The following is a 16,019-nucleotide window of genomic DNA, read 5'->3' on the forward strand; positions in this document are numbered from 1 at the left end:
TCCCATTGAAAGTAATGGAAAGTGGATTAATCCGTTCCAGATGGGTCCGCGGAGTACTTAAACTGAAGCGTTCATAAACTGAAGCATGGGTGTAATTGGTTCCGGAAGTCTGTTCATAAACTGAAGCGTTCATAAACTGGAGCGAACTTTCCCATTGAAAGTAATGGAAAATGAATTAATCCGTTCCAGATGGGTCCGCAGTGTTCATAAACCGAAAATTCATAAACCGAGGTGTTCATAAACCGAGGTTCCACTGTATTTAAGACATAAGAATTTCATGCACACAGAAAATCAAAATGTCAAGGAGGAAGGGATAGTATTCTCTGACTCGATACTGTTTCTCTGTTCTAGGATTTTGTTTTCTACTATGTGAATCTGAAACGGAACAAGGCAGATCTGAGAACTAAGGAAGCCTTGATATGCTGATATGCGAGGGTCAAGCTAGATGTGACTACTTTTGAATCATGTCTTTGCGACTGGACAAATTTCTTTGCTTACAAAGAGCAGCTGGGGGGAGCCCTGGTCCCTACTGGGACTGTGCTGTGTGGTGGTGGGTTCTTTTCTGACCCAATTCTTTTTAAAATTGCAGCAAATAACCAATTTTAAGTGGGTGATTTTCAATGGAAAAATAACATAGGGGAGTTTTGGACACCTCCCAATATAAACTTGGGGAGGGAGCCTCATCACTAAAAAGAAAAAATGAATCAACCAAAGAGATATAGGCAGTAAGCAAAAAGATGTTTACAACACATTTAGAGCAGCATAATGTTACATTATGGTTCTTCATTTGCTTCTTCATAGTTTTACCAATTGCGAAATGAATCACTGCTGGCATGTACCGTACGTTGTTTCTCAACTTGGGGAAACAGGCTAGAAAAATAACCACAGGGGGAAGGCAGTAGGTTGTGGTAGAAAGGAGGGGCTTGGTAGAACTACAAATGAAGCTTTGACTTCTGGGCTTGGAAAAAGGAAAGCCGTTTAGTTTACAGTGAGTCATTCCTTGTTTTTTAATTTCCAGGCCAGCAGGCATCTGTTAATTATCTCCAACACGTTCTTTGACTGCTGCTTGAAAAATAGTTATCATGTTAATCAAATAGAATGAATTATATTTGAAGCTTTAACATTATTTTTACAGGGCAGCAGAGTTACTCGCCTTTATTTCTTTGGTCAAGTTCACAATTAAATAGAGGAGCTATCAGATTTGTTGTTGTTTAGTCGTTTAGTCGTGTCCGACTCTTCGTGACCCCATGGACCATAGCACGCCAGGCACTCCTGTCTTCCACTGCCTCCCGCAGTTTGGTCAAACTCATGTTCGCAGCTTCGAGAACACTGTATCAGAGAACATTATATCAGATATAATACCCTTAATGATTCTATCTTCTTAATTAATTTTATATAACAAAATAACAACTTTCAAGACTGGCCACTGGATAATTTCCCCTCTTCCAATCATCTCCTCCTGCATATGGGTTATCATTCCTGATGAAGAAGAGAAGCTTGCATTTTAGAGCAACAAATTGCCTCCCTTGCTACACATACATAGCCATATTTGAAGGTTGTGCTCACACCATGCATTTAAAGGACATGACTGCCCTGAAATAAACCTCAGAACTGTAGTTTACCCCTCACATAGCTAAGATTCCCAGCACCCTTAACAAACTAGTTCCCAGATTCTTTTAAGGATGTCAGGTGTGTGCATAGTGTGAGGGAGCAATAGTTGCCTTGAATAATCAACACCCTTTCTCAACCCAGTGGCAGGAAAAAAGTAGTGTTCAGGCACTACACTTTGCAACCCAGGGTGGGGAAGATCCCGCCCTGCTGCATGTGTGCATGTTGGTTCCCCATCCCAATCTACAAAAAGCAGCAATGCAATTCCTTTTAAAAACCAAACAAACTGGGAACCTGCATATTATGGCTCATTTGGGTATCTAGCATTTGTAAGGAATTTTTCTACTATTTGTAGAAAGGAGGAGCAAAGGGAACAGACACGAATCTCCTCATTCCTTTCGTGAAAAACTAGCCTGATCGCACTTCTCAGTGTTTCCAGACAATAAATGAGTCATAGCAATTATTGACATTTAGGAAAGCAGCTGAACTATTTAAAATTTTAAAAGATGATGCTGTTAAGGTGCTACACCCAATATGCCAGCAAGTTTGGAAAACTCAGCAATGGCCAGAGGATTGGAGAAGATCAGTCTACATCCCAATTCCAAAGAAGGGCAGTGCCAAAGAATGCTCCAACTACCGCACAATTGCGCTCATTTCACACGCTAGCAAGGTTATGCTTAAAATTCTACAAGGCAGGCTTAGGCAGTATGTGGACCGAGAACTCCCAGAAGTGCAAGCTGGATTTCGAAAGGGCAGAGGAACCAGAGACCAAATAGCAAACATGCGCTGGATTATGGAGAAAGCTAGAGAGTTCCAGAAAAACGTCTACTTCTGCTTCATTGACTATGCAAAAGCCTTCGACTGTGTCGACCACAGCAAACTATGGCAAGTTCTTAAAGAAATGGGAGTGCCTGATCACCTCATCTGTCTCCTGAGAAATCTCTATGTGGGACAAGAAGCTACAGTTAGAACTGGATATGGAACAACTGATTGGTTCAAAATTGGGAAAGGAGTACGACAAGGTTGTATATTGTCTCCCTGCTTATTTAACTTATATGCAGAATTCATCATGCGAAAGGCTGGACTAGATGAATCCCAAGCCGGAATTAAGATTGCCGGAAGAAATATCAACAACCTCAGATATGCAGATGACACAACCTTGATGGCAGAAAGCGAGGAGGAATTAAAGAACCTTTTAATGAGGGTGAAAGAGGAGAGCGCAAAATATGGTCTGAAGCTCAACATCAAAAAAACCAAGATCATGGCCACTGGTCCCATCACCTCCTGGCAAATAGAAGGGGAAGAAATGGAGGCAGTGAGAGATTTTACTTTCTTGGGCTCCTTGATCACTGCAGATGGTGACAGCAGTCACGAAATTAAAAGACGCCTGCTTCTTGGGAGAAAAGCAATGACAAACCTAGACAGCATCTTAAAAAGCAGAGACATCACTTTGCCGACAAAGGTCCGTATAGTTAAAGCTATGGTTTTCCCAGTAGTGATGTATGGAAGTGAGAGCTGGACCATAAAGAAGGCTGATCGTCGAAGAATTGATGCTTTTGAATTATGGTGCTGGAGGAGACTCTTGAGAGTCCCATGGACTGCTAGAAGATCAAACCTATCCATTCTTAAGGAAATCAGCCCTGAGTGCTCCCTGGAAGGACAGATCGTGAAGCTGAGGCTCCAATACTTTGGCCACCTCATGAGAAGAGAAGAATCCTTGGAAAAGACCCTGATGTTGGGAAAGATGGAGGGCACTAGGAGAAGGGGACGACAGAGGACGAGATGGTTGGACAGTGTTCTCGAAGCTACGAACATGAGTTTGACCAAACTGCGGGAGGCAGTGCAAGACAGGAGTGCCTGGCGTGCTATGGTCCATGGGGTCACGAAGAGTCGGACACGACTAAACGACTAAACAACAACAACAACAGGAAAGCAGATCACATGTTAATGAAGCTGAAGCCCAGAGTTGAAACGCCCATTGTCTCTACCGAAGAGACTTTTCAGTTTGGTTTATAATCTTTTATGCTAATCTTCCCTCCTGAAGAAGTGATTGCTGCCCCATAGAAAACCATTCAAGTGCCCAGGAGTTTAGCTAGCTGTGACTGGGCAGAAGTGTTTCAGTTCATAAACAAAAAGGCAGCGCCAAAACCAAGAGTTTTAATCTTTCCTACTTATTTCACATATTAAATAAAATTGTAGCATTAAAAAGTTACCGTATTTTTCGCTCCATAAGACACACTTTTTTCCTCCTATGAAGTAAGGGGAAATGTCTGTGCGTCTTATGGAGCGAATGCATGGTCCCTGGAGCCGAATTGCCCAGGGGCGAAAAGCAGATCCTGCTTTTTTTTTTTTTAGAAAGAGCTAAAGGCTAACAAGAGGGAAAGAGGAAGCCACTCAGCAGCTGATTGCAAGAGATCAGGGAGGGAGATAAGGGACACTAGCTCCCTTCCGGCCTGGCCCCTTGCCCAGGCCTCCATTGTTGAATGTTCTGCAGAGGGAGGCTGTTTGTTTCCCCAGCAACATGTGACTGGCTGATTGGATTATCTGGCTGATTAGATTATCAGAAGCTGCAGAACTGTGAGTTGAACAGGGTTTTTTCCTTTGCAAAGTAAACTCAACAACTTTGAGCTGATCCTTTAAAAAAATGGGGCTTTTCCTCTTTGCAAAAGAAGCTGCACAACTGTGAGCTGACCCCCCCCCAAAAAAACCAGGGCTTTCCCCATTTCCTCCTCTGAAAACTAAGTGTGTCTTATGGTCACATGCGTCTTATGGAGCGAAAAAAATATGGTGCTCTGCTATTACCAAAATCATATACAAAGCCCATCATTGTTATATCATATTGTAGGTGGTGGATCTGTGGTTGAGGGATCATGGATCCTGAACAGTAACATATTTTGCTATGTGAAGGGCGGCGGGGCGGGGTGGGGGGTGGGACTTGAATAGTGCTTGGCAACCATGAAGTGTATTCCATTGTTGTTATCCTGCTGGGTTGGGTTGTTTCATGGAAATGCAGTGTGTTGGGGGGTTGCTGTGAAGTTACTTGCAGCAGAAGCTCAGTTGAATGCTGGGTGGGATGAAAGAACTGAGGACTCCAGCAGAGTTGTCTGGATGCCAGGTCTACCTGTAAAAAAAAGACAGCAGGTCTATCCATCGAGAAGTAATGGAAAGGTGGACCTGCAATAAAAATTTCTCAGAGTCCACACCTACATAGGCATCACCACTGCTAGACTAGATGTACAAAGAGAGAGTGTGAAAGTGGTCACATGAAGGAAATGTCACCATCCGTTTCCTCACTGCAAAGTTTTTATTTATTGTAAACTTCTCCCACTGGCATTGCAATTCCGTTTCTGCTTCTCTTTGGTAATGAGGAGGAGTGGCCTGCAGCAGTGTGCAATTTATTGTGAGGGAACAAAGGAGGAAATGCAGCAATATATTCTTAAGTTTAGCATGTAGTAACAAGGCTAGGAAATGTGGCATCCTGCCACAAATGTCATTTTGCTAGCATAGAAGCTCATGCTGAAAAAGGAAACAATTCCAACGAACAATAAATAGCTACGGTAATTAGTTTTCCACATGGAAAAAGGGGGGGGGAGGTGCTGCATTTCCAAACAAAATGGCCATCATCTGGCAGAACCTCCAAGAGACCATGGCATCTTTCATTCTGATAATTGTTGTGGAATCCTACCAACTTCTACACATTTACAGAAATAAGAAAGACATAGTTAAATGGGTTAGGCTGTAGTCCCTGGGAAGGATCACAGGGACCAGAAGATCCTTTGGGCCTCCCTTTCTGTGGACAGTGAGGCCCATCCTGAAAGAGAGAGACTCAATGTCTTATGCTTCATCTATCAGGACAGTGTTTCCTAACCTTGTGCCTCCAGATGTTTTGTGACTACAATTCCCATCATTCCTGACCACTGGTCTTGCTAGCTAGGGATGATGGGAGTTGTAGTCCAAAAACAGCTGGAGGCACAAGGTTGGGAAACACTGCACCAGGAGGCTGCCCCTCTGACTCACCGAAAAGGATGTGCTGCAGGAGCATGCCACTTCCCCAACACACAGCTTGGAATGAAGGACACACCTCAACACCAGCCCTGAAGCCGGCCTAGTTTATATCTTTCCTGCTGGCAATAAAACTTTGTTTAAGGAAAGAAACATCAGAAAGGGGGAGGTTAGGAGCCACACTCCTTTTTAATTGCTCTGCCCATGTGTAACGTAGGATTATATCCAGCGCTGCAAGCCATTAAATAAACTGTAATCAGTTAATCATACAACTGATGAATAGATTACTCTCTCCATTAAAGTTGCTTTCTGTCTATTCTTGGTTTGCCTTTCTCCAAACTGCCATTTCTTTGCAAACACTTCTTGATGACCAAGAAGGGGAAGGAAAGCATAAGCCCAGAGAACCGGGACAGGCCATTTCCTCATCCTCCAAAGGCCATCCATTGAGAGCCAACATCCTGTTCTCCATACCAACAGGAACGTATTGCACCGCTTTATTTTGAGAGAACCTGCAAGCAACCTGCATAAATTAAGCACACATTGAATTCTAAGGAATTCATATTTCAGTAGAATAAAATACATTCTAAGAAATAAGAGCTCCAAAAATACAATTAATAATCATCCACCATCATCCACCATCTTGCACAGCATATTACAATTGCTACAACAGGCAGTAGTTCACCAAGATCCTCAACAATTTAAAAGCAGCCAATAGGGGAGAAAGTTTGGGAACCAATGTGTCCTAGTTACCTCCTTTGCCTGCTAGCACTTGCCAATATCATTTTTAGCCCCAGGTCCCTATTTGCTTGTCCAAGATGCTGATGTGATACCTGATCACCTGTGGTTTCTGTGTGTGCCCAAGAAAAGGGGTTATGTGATAGGATCCAGAATCATCGTACAGCTTTGAATCAAATGTGGGCTTCAGAAGGGCTAAACATGATGCCTTCTTGTCAGTGTTACTTCTTCTACAGTATTCCTGTTCCAACGTCCACACTAAAGGTTGGTTGTAAACTGACTGGTTGAAACTTGGGGGCCCCAACACAAGTGGGATAGCAATAAAGTAGTACATAACAAGAACAACAAGAACAACAAAAATTATTTCCACCCCACCACATGAAGAATGATTTCTTGCCATTGGTCAGTTACAGACATCCTGCACAAACTGGGATTAAGGAGCAGAACATTCTGGCCCTAGGACATTCCTTCCAAGGCAGGTCTCAGCCCTGGGAGCTCCAGTAATTGATTTCCTTTATTTAAAACAAACAAACAAACAAAAACCCACAACGGGTTGTAAGGAAGAAGTTCGTTGTCAGACCTGGATATTGGGACTTTTAGGTTGCAGTCCTACACAGCAGGTATGGAGAACCTGTGTTCTTGAACTTCGGCTTCCATCACAGCCCCAGACAGCAGTGGTCAGGGATGATGGGCAAGGATGAAGGGCAACATCTGGAGGCCGACAGGTTACCTGCCCCCCCTCCCGCTATACACGGGAGTAAATCTCACCGAACACAGTGGGGCTTCCTTCCCGGGAAGCAGGCACAGAATAGTACTGTTAATCTCAGAGGGGTGGGAACACAGCTGTAAATTGGGCGCCGCTGGGAGGGACGGAGAGGCTCTTCACATGCTCTGGGGCTTCTTCTTTCTTGGCCCCCGGGGAAACTACCGCCTCGTAGGGCAGAGCCAGCCCTGAAGCAGAAGCAAGGGGGGGAGGTGCCAGCAGAACTCCCATTTCGCTCAGGCGTTCGCAGGGACAACTGGAGCAAAAGCAGCAGGAGGGGGGCGGGAGGAGGCGTGGCCGCGGCTCTTCGCTTTCGGGCAACGCGAGCCACTCATTTGTGAGGCGCGGAGTCGTCCCGGTGGGTCGGTGGCTGCTGCTCGCTGGCTGACTGAGGGGAGGAGGAGGAGGATGGCCTGCGCCCGGAGCCCTTTCCTGACCTCCTATGCCTTACTGGCGCTCTTTCTCCTGCTGCCTGGCGGTGAGTGACGCGTTGCGAAGTTGAGGGGGACTTCGCTGAGACCCTGGAGGAGGGGGGGGGAGGGCTGACTGGCTGCCTGCCTGCCTGCCTTCCGTCAACAATGGTGGGAAGGGAAGAAGGGACGAGGAGCGGCGGGCTGCCCCGGGAGAAGTTCCTCCGAAGGAGAGCTAAGGCGTCAGCAGCGGGGAGGTGCAGAAGTGGCCGGCTCTGCATTTCAGGGATCAAGAACCAGCTGGTGGCGATTCGGCGGTGCTCTGCGCATCCGCTGTGGATGGCGAGGGGAGGGGGAGCTAAGTAAGGCTTCTCAGGCTTCTCAGAAAGGGGGTGCATGGAGCAGACACCCAGGGCTGTCGAGGGGAGGAAGAAACTGACGCTCCCTCTGCCACACAGAGACATGTTTTCTTTCTCATGTTTGATTAAGGGGCGTTTTCAGTTGGTTCGGGCTTCGCCGAGGCCCCACTCGTGGCTCATCATGCGTGTATGTGTCTGAATCTCCCGGTTTTTGTTTTCTTAAAACCTCCGAGGCCTCTTTTGTGAGCTTGTTCTCAACTGTCACTGCCATCGGCCTCACCAAAACCCGCTTTTTTCGTTCCCAGACTGGCGCGTGCGGGGGGGGGGGGGAGAGGTTAACACCCGATTGTCTACGACTAGGTCTGCTGCGTTTTAGAATTGCCTGTCTGCACCTCAAGATCTTTATAATTTAAATAAGACTTCTTGTCATAAATAAAAGACAACTAAGGTCTGAACATTAGCAGTAGTTTTAGACAAATGGTGTTTGTTTGTTTGTTTTGTTTGTTTGAAAACCGCCCATTCCACTCTGGCTTAGAGCTATCTGGGGGATAATATAAACTACCGGTAAGCGTTGGAAGTAAAAGAATCTCTGCTCCCTGCTCTGTCCCAAGCCTATAAAATGGGGAGGGCAAGACACAAATGTTGGAGCATAGCTGTCAAGTTCTCCCTTTTTTAAAGGGAAACTCCCTTATGCTGAATAGGCTTCCTCGTGAGAAAAGGGAAAACTTGACAGCTATGTGTTGGAGGTAGGAGGCTTTTGTGTTCCAGTACTGAGACCAAAGTAATTTGCTGTATGTCACTGTATTGCCCTTGCTAGGAGAGGTGCAGTAGAATTAGATTTTGAAGCAGGCAACTGAAATCCTAGGAATGGCGTAGAGGGGACTTGGGCAACAATGGTGAGGCAGGCAAGGTTAGACTAGAATGGTTCACAAAAGGCTATTATAGAAGAGGAAGAGGAAACATTTCTTCTTCTTCTTCAGTTGCTTAAAGTTACACTCTAAACTTAGTTGGTCTCTAAGGTGCTGCTGGAAGGAATTTTTTTAATTTTGTTTCGACTCTAAATTTAGGCAGTGTAAAGAAGATGAACAACAGGTACCAATGTACATGGTGACTTCCAGTAAAAGGGAGATGAATGTATTTGGCTAGAGGCACTTAAAAGCTAAAGCAGAAATGCGTAACTTATGGTCCTAAGCTAAACACAGCCGATCAGGGGCTCAGTAAACTTCCTGCTTTTTTGTATAACTACTACTACACAAAGAAAGCACACATAGTACAACCCAAAGTATAATTGGTATAAGTCAAAGCATGCTGTGCCTTGTTAGCCCCCAAAGGCCTTCCTGAGGGGCCAGGCTTTGCATTTCTGGTGTCACCATCTGTCTGCCTTTGCCATAAAACAGGGCTGGGGAACCTTTGGCCTTCCAGATGCTTTTGGACTCCAATCCCCATCAGCCCTAGCCATCATGCTTAATGGTCAGGAATGATGGGACTTGCAGTTCAGCTACACCTCAAAGGCCAAATGTTTTCCAGCTCTACCATACACACCCTCCCACTAAAACCAACGGACTTTGGTTGTCAGGAACAGCAAAAGCAAGGGAGTTGGTGAGCACCTGGCGAGTCTCAGGGCCATGGTTGGGGGCCTGCATTCAGCTCACCAGAGCCCCAAATAATGGAGGCCTGTGCTAAACATTTTGCTGTGCAGATAACAGAGGGAAGGAAGAGAAAAGGGTGGCAGATGTGGCCATACAGTAGTTAAACATCCATGGGCTTTGTTGCAGTTTTGAGATGAAGAATGGCATGGACACATGTTACATATGCTACTTCATATGATGTACATATGCCAATCTAGGCTGTAAAGCTGCTCTGTGAGCAAAGGGTTTGTTTGTTTGTTTGTTTGTTTGTTTGTGTTTTAGAAGGTGGGGTGTGAAGGCACAGGAGATTAGATGCCCATGAAGATTAACTGAGGTTTTCATGGAAAAGATTGAAAGAAGCTGCAAAGTGGGATTTTCTGCTTTGTGCCTTTGTGGTGCCCATGAGAGTGGGAAGCCACCCTTTCTCGCTTTCCCAGCACATTTGATGGAGCACCTCCCACTTTTCTCATATGCTTCCCCATCCATGATTTACTGTTGTTCCCAACACAGCTTTTTATAACACAGGAAATTTCCATTATAGAAGAATTGAGGCTCTGAAAGGAGCAGTTGATGAGCTTGTGCAGAAGTGGGGTTGAGGGAACACAGCATAAAAGGAAGAACTTTGTTTTTGTTTAAAAGGTTGCCATGGACTTTTGCTGCAGGGGCAAATACACACTTTAAACCTGAGACTGATGCCTAAGGGCTTAAGGAGTAGTTGCTGGTGTTTGAACAAATCAAAACCAGGGTCTAAGATATGAAAACAGAGATGGTGTGTGTACTTTTGTAACCCAAGAAAATACGGTATTTAATAAAAAATATTTAATAAAAACAATTTTAAAAAGTGTTGATAGTGAAGGGCATGAAAACAGTTACAGCAACAAAGGTATTTGTATTTAAAAGATTTATAGTCTGTGTTTCTCTCTCTGTGTGTGTGGTTTTTTTTAAAGTGCTTAAGGCAGCTTAGGATAAAAGTTAAGCAATAACTCACCACAGAAAAATAAACATTAGAAAGCTATCAAATGGAGAGAAAATAACAGCTATATATAAGGAAGCGTGTTTGATTTGTGGGAACATTAGAACATGGAGTAACTTTCCTGTGGAAGTAGAGAGAGAGGCTGAAAACTTTTACAATTCTCAGATAATATTATGCTACTAAATAGAAAAAGCAAAAATATTTGTCAGTAGATATAGCAGGATGGACTAAGGCCATAATTCTGTATTCATTTACCTGGAGGCAAGTCGCATTGCACAGTGTATTCAAGTGCACTGTAAATAATGCAAAAGTCAAGATAAAGAACATTCTCTTCCCTTAAAGATTCCCTTAAAGGAATCCAAGTATTAACGCAAAACAATATTTTCTAGAAGGGACATACATTTATTTTGCTTTTTTGCACACTGCTGCTACTAAATAAATATACATTTAATGCTGCTGTCTTCTGCTCTATACTTCTTGAACTAGTGCATTGTTTGTAGCTGAGCAGAACATTTTGCAAATGATATCTGAAAGAAACAGGTGCTCTTTTTAACAAATTAAGTTGTTAACCGCTAAAAAGGGGAGGGACAACCGAACATTCAGCACAAGGAAGTACTCAAGTATGTTTCTCTAGTCTCATTGGCCATTAGAGAAAAAACTGGTGGTTTGTCATTCAAAATTAAAGGCTTATTTATTCATATTAAATTTGTAATATCATAAGTACCATGGTGTGTGCATACAGTGAAAGTCCTGTTTAGCAGTCATGTATAACCCAGTGTGTATATTAGTCCAGTTATTCATCGACCTAGATTCTGTCTGCAAATGGTAAATACAGTACTGGGTTGTAGTCAACCTATTCCTCACAGAGGCCCAAAGAAGTGAATGAACCTAGGTTAGTTATGTAGCAGCTTCATTGCACCAGGACTTCCATTAGCTCAATGGGGCTTCCCCCCTTCCCCTCCTAAATTGACTTAGTGGAGGGTCTAGACTAGAGAACCACTGGAACAGGGTGGGGTTTGGGATAGGACAGGGCAGTTTGTTTGTGCTAATGAAGCAATATGCTTAGTATTACATTTAATTTCCCCCACTGTTTATTTGTGCTACCTTTGCTTGCACACACCCCTAATTAAAAGAGCTTGCAGTTTTTTTATCTGTTTCAGGAATGAAAACTTGTATCATGTCAACTCCAAGGTTGCAAGACTGTCTTTATATGACTGTGCTTTGTAGTGCATAACCTTGGCTGTAAAACTTGCAAAGTTTGTAGCCTTTCAGACGTCACTAATCTTTGACCTTGGCTGCATACTGGAATCATTTTTACATTTTTTCTGAGACCATTCTTGAAGCCATTTAATGTCACAGGCCTCTGAGCCTGTATCTGCGGCAACACTGTCTAATTCTTAATATATAATTTTCCTTTGTGTGGGACGACTTCTACATTTTAAGCCTTACATTTGTGAGGCTGTGAAAAGTGGTTCTAGAGGGAATGGCTGTAGCTCAGGGGCATAGAGCATAGGTTCAATGTAGGGTTCAATCCCTGGCATATCCATTCAGAGTTCTGAACAGCCTGTAACCTAGAGAGTGGCCACCGTTCAGTATAGAAGGGAGTGAAAGGCCTCCCTTTCCTTCCAATACAACTACGCACCTAGAGATTAAAACTGCATGAGTGATATGAGATCATTTCACTGTGAAAAGATACCTTCAGTTGATAAAGGAGTGTTCATCAACACCCATGTAACTATCCTGAGCAGCCTATTTGATCTTTTGTATGACGCAGGTGGCGCTGTGGGTTAAACCACAGAGCCTAGGGCTTGCCGATCAGAAGGTTGGCGGTTCGAATCCCCGCAACGGGGTGAGTTCCCGTTGCTCGGTCCCAGCTCCTGCAGTTCGAAAGCACGTCAAAGTGCAAGTAGATAAATAGGTATCGCTCCAGCGGGAAGGTAAACAGAGTTTCCGTGTGCTGCTCTGGTTCACCAGAAGCGGCTTTGTCATGCTGTCCACATGACCTGGAAGCTGTACGCTGGCTCCCTTGGCCAATAACGTGAGATGAGCGCCGCGCCGCAACCCCAGAGTCGGTCACAACTGGACCTAATGGTCAGGGGTCCCTTTACCTTTACCTATGGTGTAAGTAACCAGATCAGGGGTCGGCAAGGTTTACCTTGCCTGGGCCGGTTCACTCTAGCGGAGATCCCTCTGTGGACCGGAACTCGTGCACTTCCACAATTTGCAGCATCTATGCAGACGCGATTTCCAACATCTGCGTCTGTGCAGGTGTGATTTCTGGCACCTGCATTTATGCAGACACGATTTCTGGCGCCGCAAAAGTGAGTCCCCATGCTGCACTCTGCCTGTTTAGAGCAGCGTGTGGGGACTCGCCGAGCGGGCAGCTCGGTTCGAGGGTGGCTCGTGGGCTGGATAAATGACCCCCGTGGGCCGCTTGTGGCCCAGGGGCCTTAGGTTGCCGACCCCTGAACCAGATACTTCATAACTGCAAGTACTGTGATGGACTTCTAAGTTGGAGTTGTAATATTGGGCAGAAATGTGGCTTTGAGCATGACAAGGCTGTTCAGTTGTGCACAGTGATGGAGCGTGTCAAAACACAAGCTGGGGGTTGGGGCATGCCTTGAGGGGGGCAGGGCACAGAGGGAACTGGATGCGGCTTGCCTCGCATTGTAACTCACGCACCCGGAGCGCCTCCTCCCACCCTCAGTCAGGTTTGATCCAGGGGGTGGGTGTGCTGCAGCTGGGCACGTTGCCCCTCCCAGCCTCTCTCTGTTTTGGAGGAGCTGCATGTGGCATAGCCCTGCTCAGGAGAAGTATGGTACTGTTTAACCTACAAGGTTAAACTGCCTATCACTATGGCTTATTTTCGGGGTATGGCTTATTTTCGGGGTATGGCTTATTTTTTTGGAGAAACACTGTATGCCACTGGTTGTGCAGCATGCTCTCTGGCCCATGACACTCCTCCCTTAGTCCTAATCTGAAAGTTTTACTGTAGCTAGTACATAATGCAGCAGTGCTGGTCTCTTTACCATGATTAACATCAGTACAGAAATAACATTCACTACCCCAATATTAATAATGATCAAGGAAAGGGAATAACCACAGGAGAGGGTATCATGTAAGCCTGCAACTCACTTCTGATCTCCTAACTATATGGCTAGAGGACCAATAGTGTAAGGCCTTCTATTGCAGTGCTGGTGGAGAAGTATTTTCCGTGCTCCTGCATTGAATGGTTGGTTGGATATTTATGTATTTATTTATTTATTTATTTATTATATTTCTGTACCGCTTAATACAATAACACCTCCAAGTGGCTTACATAAAACTGACAAAAATGCTACTTCCTGAAAACCAAACTAATACAAGCTAAAAATAGTGCACAACCATATGTCACAGATAAAACTGTACAAAAAATAATAATTAAGAGTAAGAGCCTATGAAAGAGCGGGGGTAAACATGTGCATCTTAAAGAGGCATTTAAAAGCCATTACTATCTCTGCTTCACAGATTGCCCAAGGTGGGTGTTACCATGGAGACAGTGACAATCTGCTGCAGAATGGCCAGTAGGGTCTCCTTGGAAGACCTTAAAAGTTCAGCTGGATCTGTACTGCAGGAGGCAGTCAAGAGCTTTAAATGGCAGTGGCAAAACCTTGAAGTTGGCTTGCTAGTTAGTAATCAGGCAATGCAGATTTTGAACGCCCTGTGTAATATGTGTAAAAACTGTTTGTTCCACTAAGCACCGTAGCAGATGCATTTTGCACCAGCTGCAGCTTCTGAACCACTGTATTCCCACATGAAGTGCACTACAGTAGCCTAATCACGAGGATAGCAATGTGTGTGGGCCAATGTAGCAAGATCATCCCTGTCCAAGAATGGCTGTACAGTAGTTGGTAATGCCAACATTTGCAAAATTGGTAATAGGTGCTCAAAGCCGCTGAGGTCACCTGGACCTCTTGTGACAGTGGTGGATCTAACAAGACCCCGGAACCATGCATATGTTGCTTCAGGGTGAGTGCAACCCCTACAGGCTACACAACACTGCTTCCAGACTTGGCACCCACCCATCCACAGGGTCTGTCGTATCACCCCTAAGATGGCCGTCGCCATGCGGCCACCCCCAAGATGGCCGCCAGACAACTTCCGGTGCCGCTGCTGCTGCTGATCCCGTATTTTTCTGCGGGAGACTTGGCAGGTATGCTGATTGCCACAACAACACATATACTTTAAGGCCCTTTTTGTGGCTCTATATCAGGCATAGGCAACCTTGGCTCTCCAGATGTTTTGGAACTACAACTCCCATGATCCTTAGCTAACAGTGTTCAGGGATCATGGGAGTTGTAGTTCCAAAATATCTGGAGAGCCAAGGTTGCCTATGCCTGCTCTATATTTTCTTCCAGTGCTTTGCGGCCTAGTGAAGAGGAACAGAACCAATGCATACCACACGTATGCAAAAACAAAACTGAAACCTTTTTCTTTTCTGGTGACAACAGCACCTCCTAAAGGAATAAATGTATCTTGTTCTTGCATTGGAGAGTTCAGTTTGTAACCTACCAGTAGGACTTGCTTGTCCTCACCGAAATCAGAATAATCTGATACCATACATATTTATAAAAAATGATTTATAAAATATTTAAACCCTTTATCTTAAAATATGTTCTTCATCATGTTAAAATAAAACATTACATAATCTATTTTTTATTTTTCCAATTTTTCAGGGGAGAAAAACAAAAAAGGCTTCAGGGAAAAAACGGGTTTTTTTCTGAATTTTTCCAGGTTTTTTCCAGGCCTTCACATCTCTACTGCTGGCACTGACTAGCAGTGGATCTCCAGAGTTCCAGGCAGGGGATCTCTTCCAGCCCTACCTGGAGATTCTTGGGACTGAACCTGGAAACTCTTGCATGGCATGTGTTCAGCCAGTGAGTTATGGCCCTATTCCCCATGGCTGCAATCTTTAGAAAGATCTTTAGAGCCTCAGGTTCTTCATGAAATGGACAGAGTCAAGATGTTATAGTACTTTCTAATCAGCTTGTATCTAATGTGAAATTCCATGTCTAGCATAATTGTACCTATGTTGTTTTCAACTATAGGCTCACCCAGACTTCCTTTTGCACCATGTTTTAAAGCTCTGTGTCGAAGCAGCACTTTAAATTTTGCCCTGGCACTTTCCACAGGAAGACACTCGTTTTAATGCTGAATCAGAGCAAATGGCATTCCATGGAAAACCCAATTGCCGTTTTCTCTAATTCAGTGGTGAAATATTGGACCCCCAAACCCCACATTCGAACATGGAGCTTGTGGCACAAAAGGCATTCTGGGTGAGCCCTCCTTCACAGCTCTGAGAGTCAAGCAAGGAAGACCTTTGATTAAAAAGTACCTTATCTTCAAATGCACAGGAAATAAAGCAGCGGTGTGGTCTGGTTCCTTCCTCCTCGTGTACAGGAAGTATGTTAAAAGGCAGCAGCTTGAGAAAGGGGGAATGGGGGGAAAGTAGCAAGTTTTATTTCCTCCATGCAGGCAGCATCTCCTAAGTGTTCAGTGTTG

At 44.6% G+C, this 16,019-nt stretch overlaps 1 protein-coding gene and 1 long non-coding RNA gene across 2 annotated transcripts in view; one reads left to right on the forward strand and one right to left on the reverse strand.

Moving 5' to 3' along the window:
• Positions 1 to 721: 721 nt before the first annotated feature.
• Positions 722 to 7,552, reverse strand: LOC148686918 (uncharacterized). Its single transcript, XR_015948447.1, has 3 exons — positions 7,114 to 7,552; positions 4,649 to 4,729; positions 722 to 1,329 (listed from the first exon to the last, which is right to left on the reverse strand). It is a non-coding gene; the product is annotated as an uncharacterized LOC148686918 (long non-coding RNA).
• Positions 7,448 to 16,019, forward strand: part of SHISA5 (shisa family member 5) — a 36,804-nt gene continuing 28,232 nt past the window's right edge. Inside the window, exon 1 of the mRNA XM_035106181.3 lies at positions 7,448 to 7,586. Within this exon, the coding sequence (XP_034962072.1) occupies positions 7,517 to 7,586 (70 nt within the window). The 5' untranslated portion in view covers positions 7,448 to 7,516. The remainder of the gene's footprint in view (positions 7,587 to 16,019) is intronic.

The sequence above is a fragment of the Zootoca vivipara genome, chromosome 2 (assembly GCF_965207765.1).
Source record: "Zootoca vivipara chromosome 2, rZooViv2.hap1.1, whole genome shotgun sequence".
Taxonomy (NCBI): Eukaryota; Metazoa; Chordata; class Lepidosauria; order Squamata; family Lacertidae; genus Zootoca; species Zootoca vivipara.